At 42.4% G+C, this 14557-nt stretch overlaps 1 protein-coding gene across 1 annotated transcript in view; it reads left to right on the top strand.

Annotated features, from left to right (window-relative positions):
• Positions 1 to 14557, top strand: part of LOC126272070 (E3 ubiquitin-protein ligase MIB1) — a 1610869-nt gene that overhangs the window by 49616 nt on the left and 1546696 nt on the right. The window contains exon 7 of the mRNA XM_049974615.1: positions 11937 to 12111. Coding sequence (XP_049830572.1) covers positions 11937 to 12111 — 175 coding nt within the window. The remainder of the gene's footprint in view (positions 1 to 11936; positions 12112 to 14557) is intronic.

Below are 14557 nucleotides of genomic sequence, written 5' to 3'. Positions count from 1 at the left end.
TCCAGGCAAATGACGGGATGGTTCCTTCGAAAGGGCATGGCCGACTTCCTTCTCTAATCCGATGAGACCGATGACCTTTCTGTCTGGTCTCTTTCCCCAAACAACCCAACCCTCCTCAATCTCTGTCTTACCATTACATAATCTATCTGATACCTTCTAGTATCTCCATGCTTCTCCTATGTATACAACCTTCTTTCATGATTCTTGAACCAAGTGTTAGCTATGATTAAGTTATGCTCTGTGCAAAATTCTACCAGGCTACGTCCTCTTTCATTTCTTATCCTCAATTTACAATCACCTACTATGTTTCCTTCTCTTCCTTTTCATACTATTGAATTCCAGTCACCCATGACTATTAAATTTTCGTCTCCCTTCACTATCTGAATAATTTCTTTTATCTCATCATACATTTCATTAATTTCTTCATCTGCAGAGCTAGTTGGCATATAAACTTGTACTACTGTAGTAGGCGTGGGCTTCGTATCTATCTTGGCCACAATAATGCATTCACTATGCTGTTTGTAGTAGCTTACCCGCAAACCTATTTTTTTATTCATTATTAAACCTACTCCTGCATTACCCCTATGTGATTTTGTATTTATAATCCTGTATTCACCTGACCAAAAGTCTTGTTCCTCCTGCCACCGAACTTCACTAATTCCCACTATATCTAACTTTAACCTATCCATTACCCTTTTTAAATTTTGTAAGCTACTTGCCTGATTAAGGGATGTGACATTCCATGCTCCGATCCATAGAACGCCAGTTTTCTTTCTCCTGATAACGATGTCCTCTTGAGCAGTCCCTGCCCGGAGATTCGAATGGGGGATTATTTTACCTCCGGAATATTTTACCCAAGAGTACGCCATCGTCATTTAACCATTGAGCAAAGCTGCATGCCCTTGGAAAAAATTACAGCTGTAGTTTCCCTTTGCTTTCATCCATTCGCAGTACCAGCACAGCAAGGCCGTTTTGGTTAGTGTTACAAGGCCAGATCAATCATCCACACTGTTGCCCCTGCAACTAATGAAAAGGCTGCTGCCCCTCTTCAGGAACCGCATGTTTGTCTGGCCCCTCAACAGATACCCCTCCATTGTGGTTGCACCTACGGTACGGTTTCTGTATCACTGAGGCATGCAAGCCTTCCCACCAATGGAAAGGTCAATGGTTCATTGGGGGGAGGGGGGAGGGTAGATACCAATCTAAAATTATAAATAAGAATATAGACTATTTTTTCCCCAGGGGACTCATGAGTTCATGTGTGGCACACATGGGTCCCTAAGCTACAGTAGCCCATTTCTCCTTCACAGGCTGCTTTTCGTTCTTGTACCTCAGTCCTCCTTTGGGGTTTGACCTCCATGTCAAAATTTTCTCTCATTGTGTGAGCCATTTGGGGAAGAAATCTCCCTTTCTCCCTTCCCCTCTTCCTTTCCCACTGTAGCCCTTCTCTGCCCCGCTAGATCACCAGGATGTGTAGCCAGACTGTGTGGTGGGGCTGTTAGTACCCAACTGGCTGATCTCCCTGGCAACACAGGGATCACACTTCTGATAGCTGAGTTGTTGCCTCCCCCTGTATGCCTAGGAACAGTTGCATGTTGTTCTGGAGCATCAGAACTCCCACCAATGGCTGCCATGCCAGATGGCCCTTGCGGTGGCTGGGTGGTTCTCATGGGGAGAGCCCCTGATCAGAGTGGGTGGTATCAGGACAGGTGCTTTGTGTATGAAACATATAAAGTTACAAAAAACTGGCCATTCTTCTATGGCCATCTCTTCAGTTGGTCACGGATCACTGAAAGCTGCTTCCTTTGATTGTGCAGCCTTCCCTTCCCTGGCTACACTATGGGTAGAGGGCCAGGCTCACTGACTTGGAATGAAACACTTTCTCCGCTACCTGGTCTGCACTAGGATGGACAAGGACATTCACTGCCACAAAACCATAATTTTTTTGGAAAATGTTGAAGAAACGTATGGTAAAGTGGAGTCTCGTGGTAAGATGCGGTTGGGTTCACTGTTCGTCAAAACCTCTTCTGTTGCCCAATCTGTAGCCCTTTGTGCTTGTGCTCATGTTGGCGATTGCCTGGTGTCCTCGCCAGTCTTTGAATATGGTTCAGGGAGTCATTTTTCATAGGGAACTCATCCTTCAAACTGATGAGGAACTCCAGGCCAGTCTGGAATGATGGGGCTTTCGTTTTGTTCGACGTTTGCAGATGGGTTGTAAGGACAATCACACTGATACTTGCATCTTTATTCTGGCTTTTGAGGCGGATACCCTCTTGCAGAAGATCAAGCTTGTGTGTTATTGGTCCGACGTGAAACTATTTGTACTGCTACCCATGAGGGGCTTTCAGTGCTTGCATTTTGGACAAACGTCATCTCGATGTACAGCAGATCATCTATGTGGTGACTGCAGACAACCACTCCATGTTGGGAGCCCCTGTGTTCCACCACTTGTGTATGTTAATTGTTATGAGTGTCACTCCCCATGCTCAGCTTATAAGAAAGAAAGGAAGATATGGGAGTGTAAGTCCCTTGATCGTTTATTTTACACTGAGGCTCGTCAGAAATATCACTATGTCAATGACTTCTATTTTTGCCTCTGTTATGTCCTTTCCCCACCTTCCCTCTTCCTTACTCCAGTTCCATCCCCCTCTCCTCTTCCTCACCCCTGCAGTTCTCATGTCCTGCCCTCCAGGTGCCACTCTTCCCCCCCTGCTACCCAGCACTTGCTGATGATGGGGCTCCCTCCCAGGAGCCTTTCCTGCGGCATCTCTTAGGCCAGAGGCCTGTTACCACAACTCGGCTATGGTACGCACAGTCACGTGCCCCAAGATTGCCTGCTCTCTTTCTTTTTCGGATCTTGTAAAAACCTGCTCTCCCTCTGTACCCTGCTCTCCTCAACGTATGGAAGAGAAAAAGAAGAAACTTAAGTCTCAGGACAAGGTGCCCACAGAGATGCATCTCTCCCCTCACAACCTGAGTGACCTCTTATTTTTGGATGTTGATCTAGAGGATCTAGTCTGTTCGCTTTCCATTTGGATATCCACTCTGTGCTTATTCAATGGAACTGTAATGGATATTACCTTCATCTCCCTGAGTTGCAATCCCGTATTGCCTTTTGCTTGGCAGCTTGTGTCGTTCCCCAGGAATCTTATTTGACTAACACTCACTCACTGGTGCTTCGTGGGTTCCATGCTTTGTCAGAACCAGATCAACCCTTTGAGGTCTTCCGGTGATGGTTATGCATTGGTCTGGGTTGATATTATTAGTATGTGGATCTAATTTTGTACCACATTGGAAGCGGTTGCCCAGTCACAGTTTGCCTGACAGAACACCTACATTTGCTCCCCTAATTGCCCTCCTTTAGCGTCTCCTCCCTCTCTTCCCTCCTCCTTGGGGATTTTAATGCCCATCACCCTTTATGGGTCAGTGCTTTTATGTGTAGTCGGGGACTCCTTGTTGACCAATTTCTTGTGGACCACTACCTGTGCCTTCTTAGTGATGACTTCCCTATTCATTTTAATACCGCATATGGCACTCCCTCTGCCATTGATATTTTGCTCTCTTCCCCTCTCCTTCTTTCTTACACTGGTCACCCCATGATGACCTCTGTGATAGTGACCACTTCCTGTTGATTCTCTCATTCCCTTCATGCCTTCCAATGACCATGTTACCCCGTTGGGCTTTCCAGCATGCTGTGATTGGCCTCTGTATATGTTCCATGTCTTGTTTATAACTTATTTGTCAGTGTAGTGATTAAGTTGTCTGTGGTCTGTCAATAGGATACTCTGTGCTGTGAGGCTTGCTGTTTCCTGCTTGATAGGCCCTGTTCACCATCTGCCAGTTCCGTGGTGGAGCATAGCTATTGCCACCACTATCCATGATTGTCATTGTGCCTTGCCACATCTTAAGCAGCTTTTATCCTTTGCCGGTCTTATTACCTTTAAACATCTGCATGTCAATGAGATAGAACAAGTGGGTGTGTTGGGAACACTTAGTTTCCTCTCTAGGTTCTTCTGTCTCTCTGCCATGGGTGTGGACTGCACTCCACACCCTTTAAGGTTGTCAGCGGCAGTCTTCCATTCTAGGCCTTGCCCTTCCAGGTGGCCATTGTCTAGACCTATCAATTCTCGTGAAACATTTGCAACCCATTTTGTGACACCATTAGCATCAACCTCCTATACAGCCGCCTTCCACCTCTGGAAACAGCAGGCTGAAGCTTCAGAATTAACTTTACCTCTTGTCAGGCACAATCCTACAGTGAACCTTTTAGTGAATGGGAACATCTTCTGGCCCTCTTTTCTTCCCATTATTCCATCTTCCCATTATTCCACCCATAACCAATTGCTTCAACACCTCAACCTCCATGATGACAATATCTCCTCCAGGTGTTTAACCATATTTGGCTCAAAGACATTTTCCCCTCTCAATGGAGAGACAGTATTGTGGTTCCTGTTCGTAAGCCTGACAAGGATCTGTTGTCCCTTGATAGTTACTGGCCAATCAGCGTGACCAGTGTTCCATGCAAGTTAATAGAATGGATGGTGACTCTTTGGCTCAGTTGGGTCCTTGAATCTTGGTACCTTTTATCTCCTTACCTGTGTGGCTTTCAAGACGGCCAGTTTCTAATCGATCATCAACTTAGATTAGAAACCACAGTTCAACAGGCCTTTTTTTCAGCATTGCCATCTTGTTGTTTCTTTCTTCAATCTTTGTAAAGCCTATGACACAGCTTGGCGCCATCACATCCTCCTTACCCTCGATGTTCCACAGGTCATTCAGAGTCTGGGTTGTCACTGTTTTGAGCTGTCGGTGGACCAGGAGAATGGCATTCCACAGGCCTCTGTGTAAAGTGTCCTCCTTTTTCTCAATGCTGTTAATGTACTTGTGGCCTCTGTGGACTGTTGGTTCACCTGTTTTCTGTAATAGTGAATGATTCCTGTATTTGGGCTAGCTCCCATTCGCTGGCCTCTGCTGAACAATAGCTCCAAGGTGCCATCCAGTGTGCTTCCATGTGGACACAGTCAAACAGTTTTTGGTTCCCTCCGCTTAAGTCAAGGGTAGTGCATTTCTGTCACTATACTGCAATCTATCCTGATCCAGAGCTCTACCTTGATGCCCAACATCTGACTCTGGTCTCTTAGATCCATTTCTTGGGTCTTCTTCCTGACAACAAGCTTACTTGGTAGGCCCATATCCATTATCTGGAGGTTGGCTGTTCGTAAACACAAAGTCCTTTACTTCCTTGCCTGCACCTCTTGGAGCGCAGACTTTTCAACCTTTCCCAGTTCGCCATTTTAGTTTCCATTTAGCCATTGGTGCCTTTCGCACTAGTCCAGTCAGTAATAATGGAATCCCTCCCCTTTTTATTTTGCAGTCCCAGTTCTTAGTTTCCTATCCCATCACTATCCACTTTTCTCCTGGTCACCCATCTATTCTGTTCTTTTATGGCTTTTGGCCATTGCATCACCTGTCCGCTGCCCAACCTCAAGTGGGTTTACCAGTTGGGCTCTGCCACACTTCTCTCCAGCATGACTTCCATCTCCCCTCCTTGTCCCTTTCCCCACCTTCTCTCTTGACCCCCCCCCTCCCCCCCCTCCCCCCGGGATGGTATTCCGTTGTTTGTTTTAAATGCTCTTACTGGAGTTTCAGGATGCTGTTGGTTTTTAACACCAATGGCCCTAAATCTGCTGATCATATGCCTTCACTTACTCTGTTGGCATGGAACACCATCTCTTGCCTGCCACATGAGGGGTGTTTACTGTAGAATTGATGGCCATCTGTTGGGACCTCTGCTTCGTTAAATTCACCAGGTTGTGGAGTGGTGGTGCTGTCTTTTATAAGAGCCTGAAAACTATATTTGTGATCAGCCAGAAAGTGATGGAGAAAATACTGACCATAGATTCCAGTCTGCAAGTCTACTCTCCCCCCCCCCCCCCCCCCCCCCCCTACCACCACCCCGAAAGAAATGTTTCTGCTCTTTGTTTGCTCAGTGGGTTCAGGAACTATCATTATAAATGAAAGTTTTAAGCTCTAACTGAGAGATATATTTGATAAACTTTCCACATGTGCAACATAGTAATATTCCTCATGATAATACTAATAATAAATCTGATGTCTCTATCATAAACAACATTATGATCTCTGAACTCAGCGGGGACCTCCACGGTTAAGTTCCCAATAACTGGTCTTTCGCTCTGACTTCCAATAATCTAACAATAAGTTAATTGCTTGCTACAAAAGTGGAAAATAATCCCACCACATACCACGCGGTTTTGGCATCATTACAGGCAGCATACAAACAGTTCCTTCTGCAAAATCTAAGCAATTCAGGATGGTGTACAATCCTCAAGAGTTCACTTCCTATTTGTGCCTAAAACATGTGTCTAGTAACAGCATAGCTGTGACATCACCCGAGGCATAGTGGACTTTATGGTAGCTGGATGCGAAATGAAGTGACACTGTTGCCTCTCAGGCTGTGTTTGTATACAGGCACAGTGCATGGCCAAGGTAGCACCTGCAGTCGTCCACTCTATGCCCTGGTAGTAGCCTCTAAATGGACACTTTCTCGGACACTCAATATTTTATAACACTGTTGTGTATTAATTTAGAATCTTTGTAGTTTTTGTATGAATGTAATTAAGTTGGCTATAATCACAGAAAAAGATTTAGTTCACCTACATATAAAATTTGCTGTGTAGAATTTTTAGAGCAGAACCAACAGTAGAAAATGACCTCGGAGCAATATCTTTAAGAGACCTTGTATTGTTTGGTATTTGCAGCAAGTCCTGGAGACTTGTTATAGCTCTGTTATTCAATGGGTTTCACCAGGTGGTATAATCAAAACTTTCTATCATTAATATAAATGATACTTAATCTATTACAAATAAGGACTTTTTGCTCCAACTTCAGTTTTCAATAAATTATTCAAAAACTATTAGAGATAGCTTAAAGGGGTCACATACTTCAGGTTTTTATATTGAACTGAGGCTTCATACGGATTTTTGGCTTTTTAGTGTTATTATTTAGCACCACTTCCTTTTCGTAAAAATTTGGATTTTGACAAAACTTTTGTTCTGATCAATTTGAAACTCGTAACAGTTCTGATCGCCTGGCTAATTGTACATTGTATATCACAGATATCATATGATGTGGCTACGCATGTGCGATCATCAGTTGGAGACGTCCACTTGTGCTGGGCAACAGTGCATGGTGACAACATGAAGTTGTTGACAAGATAGGAGATCTGTCAGTGAGCAATGTGTACAAACCACCAACCATTGCCTGGCCTCAAGATGTCCTGCCATACCTGCCACACCCAGCAATACACGTTGGGAATTTTAATAGCCACCACCCTCTGTGGAAATACAGAACAGCTGATGAAAATGGCGAGGCTCTTACTGTCTGGGCAGAGAGTAACCACCTGTTATTAGTTTCCAACCCAAAGGACCAAGGAAACATTTAGGTCAGCAGCTTGGAGAAAGGAATATAATCCAGATTTATGCTTTGTGACGACTGGCAATTACCATACACCACTAAGGACTACTAGACGTGTATTAACAGACTTCCCTCATAGCCAACACCGCCCAGTCTTGATTGAAATTGGAATCAATATCCCACCAATAACAACCATACAAAAGCCAAGGTGGAATTTCAGAAAAGCAAAGTGGGATATCTACATGGAAAAATTGGATAAGTGCTTGGGATGGATTCACCAACAGTGAGTAATTGTGACAGACTCATAGGTGCAGTTAAAAGTGCAGCAAAAGCTGCTGTTCCAAGGGGGTTCCATAAACAATATGTACCAGGATGGGACAAAGAGTGCGAAAATAAGTATCAGAGATTCCTTGAAACTGGAGGCCATGCGATGGCAGACGACCTGCTGCACAGCCTAGACAACGCACGGCAAGAGAACAGGATTGAAACCGTTGAGTCGCTTGATTTCAAGACATCTGGTAGACAGGCCTGGTCTCTCCTCTGAAAACTAGGTGGAGCTAACAAACTACATCATAACTCATCAGATATTTCTGCAAATAGGATTTCAGCTCACATACAGGCAACATCTAGAGGCCATAGGAAAAGAAACATAAAAGAATAATACACCGTGAACTTAGTGTTCTTAAGAAAAACAGCACACCTTTGGACCAGTATTCCTCAAAATTTACCACCAGTGAAGTCAGAGAAGCGCTGAAGAGTGTCAAGGTGCGGAAGGCACATGGATTGGATGGAATACGTCCAGAATTCCTTCTTCACTGTGGGGGATATTCCAAAAAATGGCTTGCAGAGCTTTACTCAAATATAATGGCAACAGGGAACATACCACAGAAAATTAAGAACTCAAAGATCATTGCACTGCTTAAACCAGGAAAAACACGTGATCAGCCAAAGAGTTATAGGCCAATCGCATTGCTAAGTGTCATATACAAGCTGCTTGAGAGACTCCTATATAACAGACTGAGCCCAAAAAATACTAGAATCAATTCCAGATTAACAATCAGGATTTCGACCTTAGAGAACCTGCACTGATCAAGTACTTTCCCTGACAGCACATATAGAGGCAGGCCACCAGAGAGCAAAATAACATCAGTTGCATTCATAGACCTGAATGCAGCCTGTCTGAAGACAAGGTCTGGTATACAGACTAACACAAATAATCCGATGCAGCAATATCATCAGACTTGTCGATATCATGGTTGCCAGAGGAGGTTTTCAAATGATTACTGGAGAACAAATGAGCTCTACCAAAATTCTCAACATAAGGCTCAGTCCCTTCTCCATTGTTCTCCAATCTTTATTCTTCTCACATCCCAAACACACAATCTAGGAAGTTTGGCTAGGCAGACGATTCGGCTATAGCCACGCAACATGAATCATTCGAGGCTACTGAAAACACCTTGTGCTCTGATTTGAAGTTGCTGAGTGGCTATTTTGGCAAATGGAGACTGCAGCCGTATCTGACTAAGACCGAAGTATCATGCTTCCACCTTTGCACCTCAGCAAGAAGAGAGCTTAATGTCATCTTTGAAGGGAAACACCTTAGCCATAACAACTACCCCAAATACGTAGGAGTCATATTGGACAGGATGCTCTCTTACAAGGAGCATCCGACAAAGACTGCAGATAAAATGAGGACAAGATACATCATCATCTATAAACTGTGTGGTACTACCTGGGACTCCACAGCAAGCACACTCGGCACATTGCTCCTGTATGGATTAACAGCCTGCATACAAGCAGGATTGATGTGATAATAAATGACACCATGCACACTATCAGTGGCACAATAAAATCTATGCCCACTGTATGGCTGTCAACCCTGCATCACATACCACCCCCCACCCCCCCCCAGATATATGACGAAAAAATGCTCTTCGCAGTGAGTTCAGCAAGATAACTAATAACCCACAGCTGCTCATACACAGTGACATAGCTGACTTGGAGCGCAGAAGACTTAAATCAAGAAGACCAGCATTACTCTCTGCCAGAGAGATGGCAAACTCCAACTCTGATGTCGACAATCTGTGGAAACAACACTGCTCACCAAAATTCCAAAGTTTGACTCTGGTTGAGAAACTGCCTGGCTTCAACTAGTCACGCAAAGTGTGGACAACTCATACGTACTGGCCACGGATGATGTCCTGAAGCCCTCTACAAATGGGGAATGATACCAACACCAAATTGCAACTGCGGCCCTGAAAAACAAACAGTCTGACACATAATGGAAGAAAGCTTGGTTGGAGCCTACAAGGGAACCTTCAACAATTTCCTCACTGCAACAGAAGAGGCAATAGATTATATTAAATGTCTTGATGTCAGTCTTTAATTAACATATGTGCAAAATGTATAATGATTGTGATGTATGCCATACGATAAATAACAGTTGACTTTGTCATACACTTGCACATTCTGACCAGTTTTTGGCTTTCTAGCTTTATTATTTAACACCACATTTTTTTTCTCAAAGCGATGTATTTAGGAAAAGATATTCATCTGATTACTATGAGATTTGACAATTTGAACATTAATAAACTGAAGCATATGTCGATAAAGTTTGGAAAAGCTTCTTTAATTTTTATTTTCATCCCTAGATTACAGTGCAATACTTGTATGCTATGCACAGACGTGTTATGGTGACGTGGCACTAGTAGGAGTGAACTGGGGTAAGTCCTGGCTCACGCGCTTGCCTCTCAAATGATACAGCGTTTGTTTCGCCACAAGGTGGACTGTTGACAGTGCTAGCTGTCCACTGTGAGATGTTCAACCTAGGTCATAACAGACCCTTCATACAGTGGCCACTTTTTATTTTAGCCACCAGCAGTGCAGTCCATCATGCAATCATCGGCCACCAGTATCGGTGGAACTTCAGCTGTGAGATGTGGGGACTCCTATCAGGAATGTGAGAGAAATCTCCTTATATCATACAGGCTGTACAGGGTAGTGGCCTTTCCATAAAGCTGTCAGCAATTTATTGCAATATATTTCTGAGGCATGAGTGGAGGAGTGGTAACTTCAGATATTTAAACATCAACTAGTAGCAGTCAGTAACAATGTAACACATTGGTTCAGAACTGTTTTGTTAATGGGGAATGCAGCATACAGAATTTGTTTCATAAACTGCTGACTTTTACTTCATCAAAGCTGAATGCTTTCTTGTGTGACTGTCCTAGGGGAACAAGATAGAAGCAGGTAGGAAACCGCCCAAGATTGTCGCAGTGAGAGCTTCATACTCAAACCTATTGAGAGTAAGTGGTCATTAACATTACCCCCTTTCAGTGGGACCATTATGTTTCGAATGTGACTTGTTGCTAGAGGTTTTTTTTTTTGTCTCTCTTTTCTTTTTCTTCTTCCTCTTTTTTCCCAGGATTAATAGTCATGTAAAATCCAGTAGAATCTATGAGTAGTTTTGATTCTTAGCATATAAGTCATGCTTGAATTCTTCTGTGAAGTCAAGATTGTTATTCAAGCATTGGTATTCTGCCAGTTTCCCATGGTGATATTGTTGAGAATGAGAAGATACTGTTTTGTACGTAAGAACTTGTGTGTCAAAAGTTACCAGTGTAAGGACTGAAATATTTTGATGCAGTGAAAGAAACAGTGATCTCGCCAGGCATAAGTGGGCTTGCCGTGGGGTTGTGGTCCCTTTTTTTTTTGCCTGTGTGCCTTTATGGCCAGAGCAAATAGGCAAGATATGCAACCAGACTGTATCTTCGGAGGCAGCAGCTGAGAATCATGATATATGTGGCGATCACACCAGGAGAGGAAAGTGAACGTAGGTTTAAGTGTGTCTTAATATTTGGATTAAAGAATCAGGTCAGTAGGGGAAGCTGACAGGATCTGGTTGGTATGCCACTGAAGCTTCAACATGGGTCAAACATACAAAGTTTTGGTGGATAGAGTGATGGAACACTAACTACCAGAATAATGAAGTCAAATTGCAATGATAGGAAACCTGGGAACCTATTGCAAACTCACTTCATAACCTTTCCTTAGGTACAGAACATGGCATTATTCATCTTTAATTTGTGTGGTTGTGCTGAAATGCTAATTACTTGCATCTAAAGGCAAGTAGTTCACTTTTTGGCAATTTTGTGTGTGCTGTATGCTGCCCTCATGTCGTTGCAATTTTAATGGCAAGTAGTATATTGTCTTAAATGGGAAACAGGACATACTTTCTGGCGATAATGGGAAGTTAGTATAGAAACTGATCTGCGTATTTTCAGAACTCCTTGTGACGTTTAAATTCAAATGTGTGGATGTTGATATGACTCGCTATTGAGTGAGATGAGATACCAATCAATCAACTCCTCTTGTAATGTTATAACACCTTACCTTAAGAAAAGTGATATTCTTTGCTGCATTCAGTTTCACCTAATATGTCCTAATTTCTGATAACTAATGTTTTTGTTGTAATACTTATGTAGTGCTGTTTTTTATTCCAGATGGACATTTAATCCAGCAGTTCTCACTAAAGTGTCTACATCAGTTCCAAGTTTAGGAACAAATGAAACCCATCAACAGTTCACTGTAGGTGATCTTGTTCAGATTTGTAGTGACCTTGAAAGAATCAAGATTTTGCAACGTGGCCATGGAGAATGGGCAGAGGCAATGGCTCCAGTGAGTATCTGTTATTGAATACTGTATGTGGGATTTGGAGGGGGGATTTAAAGGTTTTCCTACTGACGAGGCAAGTGACACAGCAAGCTAAGGAAGATATTGCAGAGTACTTTTTGTGTCTTCGTGGAAAACAGTTGCACTGTGCTGTTCGTTTTTTTGTTTTGTTTTGTTGTGTTCATAATTAGAATTTGCGGTTGTTGTGATAATGAACAGTTTATGTGAGAATCAGAAACTTTTTCATAGAAATTGTGGGGGCTCTGCTGTAATCAGCTGTACCAGTGATGACACAGTTTTGTCTGTCTATCTATAATATTTATGCCAAATTTTTCTAACCAATAATGTGTTTATGATGATGTGGAATTGTGTGATTGTGTAGATTAGCAGTAGAATGGTGTAAAGAGGAATTTTAAATTTTATGACACAAGGAGAAATATCAAATGAACCAAATTTTTTTTGTCCATATTAATTTATAATACTGTATGCCAAGATGGTACTTGCAATGACAAATTTAACTGGTTATTAATACTGAGACAAAGTCAAAAAATAAAATGAAAATATTATCTGTGTATTGGTTAAATCCTTTAACTCTTTTCATAAGTTAATTTTCAAAACAGTCCCCAATAATAGAAAAAAACTGGAATCTTGAAAGAATATTTTGGCATTGTTTTTCAACCAGCATTTGACAAAATTGAAGCTAAGAAGTCATTTGTTGAACTGTCATTTTTAGAAGAGGAATGAGGAGCAGTCTGTAATATGCTGTGTATAGAATGGGGAAATAACTACTGTAATTTGTTATTATTTATCCGACACTGACCAACTTGCATTAAAGATTAACCACGACACAGAATGTGGAAAGGATAGTCTTGATGCTTATGATGAGGATGATATGTTGTTGTTGTTGTCTTCAGTCCTGAGACTGGTTTGATGCAGCTCTCCATGCTACTCTATCCTGTGCAAGCTGCTTCATCTCCCAGTACCTACTGCAACCTACATCCTTTTGAATCTGCTTAGTGTACTCATCCCTCGGTCTCCCTCTACGATTTTTACCCTCCACGCTGCCCTCCAACGCTAAATTTGTGATCCCTTGATGCCTCAAAACATGTCCTACCAACCGATCCCTTCTTCTAGTCAAGTTGTGCCACAAACTTCTCTTCTCCCCAATCCTATTCAATACCTCCTCATTAGTTACGTGATCTATCCACCTTATCTTCAGTATTCTTCTGTAGCACCACATTTCGAAAGCTTCTATTCTCTTCTTGTCCAAACTAGTAATCGTCCATGTTTCACTTCCATACATGGCTACACTCCAAACAAATACTTTCAGAAACGACTTCCTGATACATAAATCTATATTCGATGTTAACAAATTTCTCTTCTTCAGAAACGCTTTCCTTGCCATTGCCAGTCTACATTTTATATCCTCTCTACTTCGACCATCATCAGTTATTTTACTTCCTAAATAGCAAAACTCCTTTACTACTTTAAGTGTCTCATTTCCTAATCTAATTCCCTCAGCATCACTCGATTTAATTCGACTACATTCCATTATCCTCGTTTTGCTTTTGTTGATGTTCATCTTATATCCTCCTTTCAAGACACTGTCCATTCCGTTCAACTGCTCTTCCAAGTCCTTTGCCGTCTCTGACAGAATTACAATGTCATCGGCAAACCTCAAAGTTTTTACTTTGTCTCCATGAATTTTAATACCTACTCCAAATTTTTCTTTTGTTTCCTTTACTGCTTGCTCAATATACAGATTGAATAACATCGGGGAGAGGCTACAACCCTGTCTCACTCCTTTCCCAACCACTGCTTCCCTTTCATGCCCCTCAACTTTTATGACTGCCATCTGGTTTCTGTACAAATTGTAAATAGCCTTTCGCTCCCTGGATTTTACCCCTGCCTCCTTTAGAATTTGAAAAAGAGTATTCCAGTCAACATTGTCAAAAGCTTTCTCTAAGTCTACAAATGCTAGAAACGTAGGTTTGCCTTTTCTTAATCTTTCTTCTAAGATAAGTCGTAAGGTCAGTATTGCCTCACGTGTTCCAACATTTCGACGGAATCCAAACTGATCCTCCCCGAGGTCCGCATCTACCAGTTTTTCCATTCGTCTGTAAAGAATTCGCGTTAGTATTTTGCAGCTGTGACTTATTAAACTGATAGTTCGGTAATTTTCACATCTGTCAGCACCTGCTTTCTTTGGGATTGGAATTATTATATTCTTCTTGAAGTCTGAGGGTATTTCGCCTGTGTCATACATCTTGCTCACCAGCTGGTAGAGTTTTGTCATGACTGGCTCTCCCAAGGCCGTCAGTAGTTCTAATGGAATGTTGTCTACTCCGGGGGCCTTGTTTCGACTCAGGTCTTTCAGTGCTCTGTCAAACTCTTCACGCAGTATCGTATCTCCCATTTCGTCTTCATCTACATCCTCTTCCATTTCCATAAT

The sequence above is a fragment of the Schistocerca gregaria genome, chromosome 5, assembly GCF_023897955.1.
Source record: "Schistocerca gregaria isolate iqSchGreg1 chromosome 5, iqSchGreg1.2, whole genome shotgun sequence".
NCBI lineage: Eukaryota > Metazoa > Arthropoda > Insecta > Orthoptera > Acrididae > Schistocerca > Schistocerca gregaria.
Note: the sequence above shows the minus strand (reverse complement) of the source record. Positions and strands in the feature narration are given on the sequence as shown.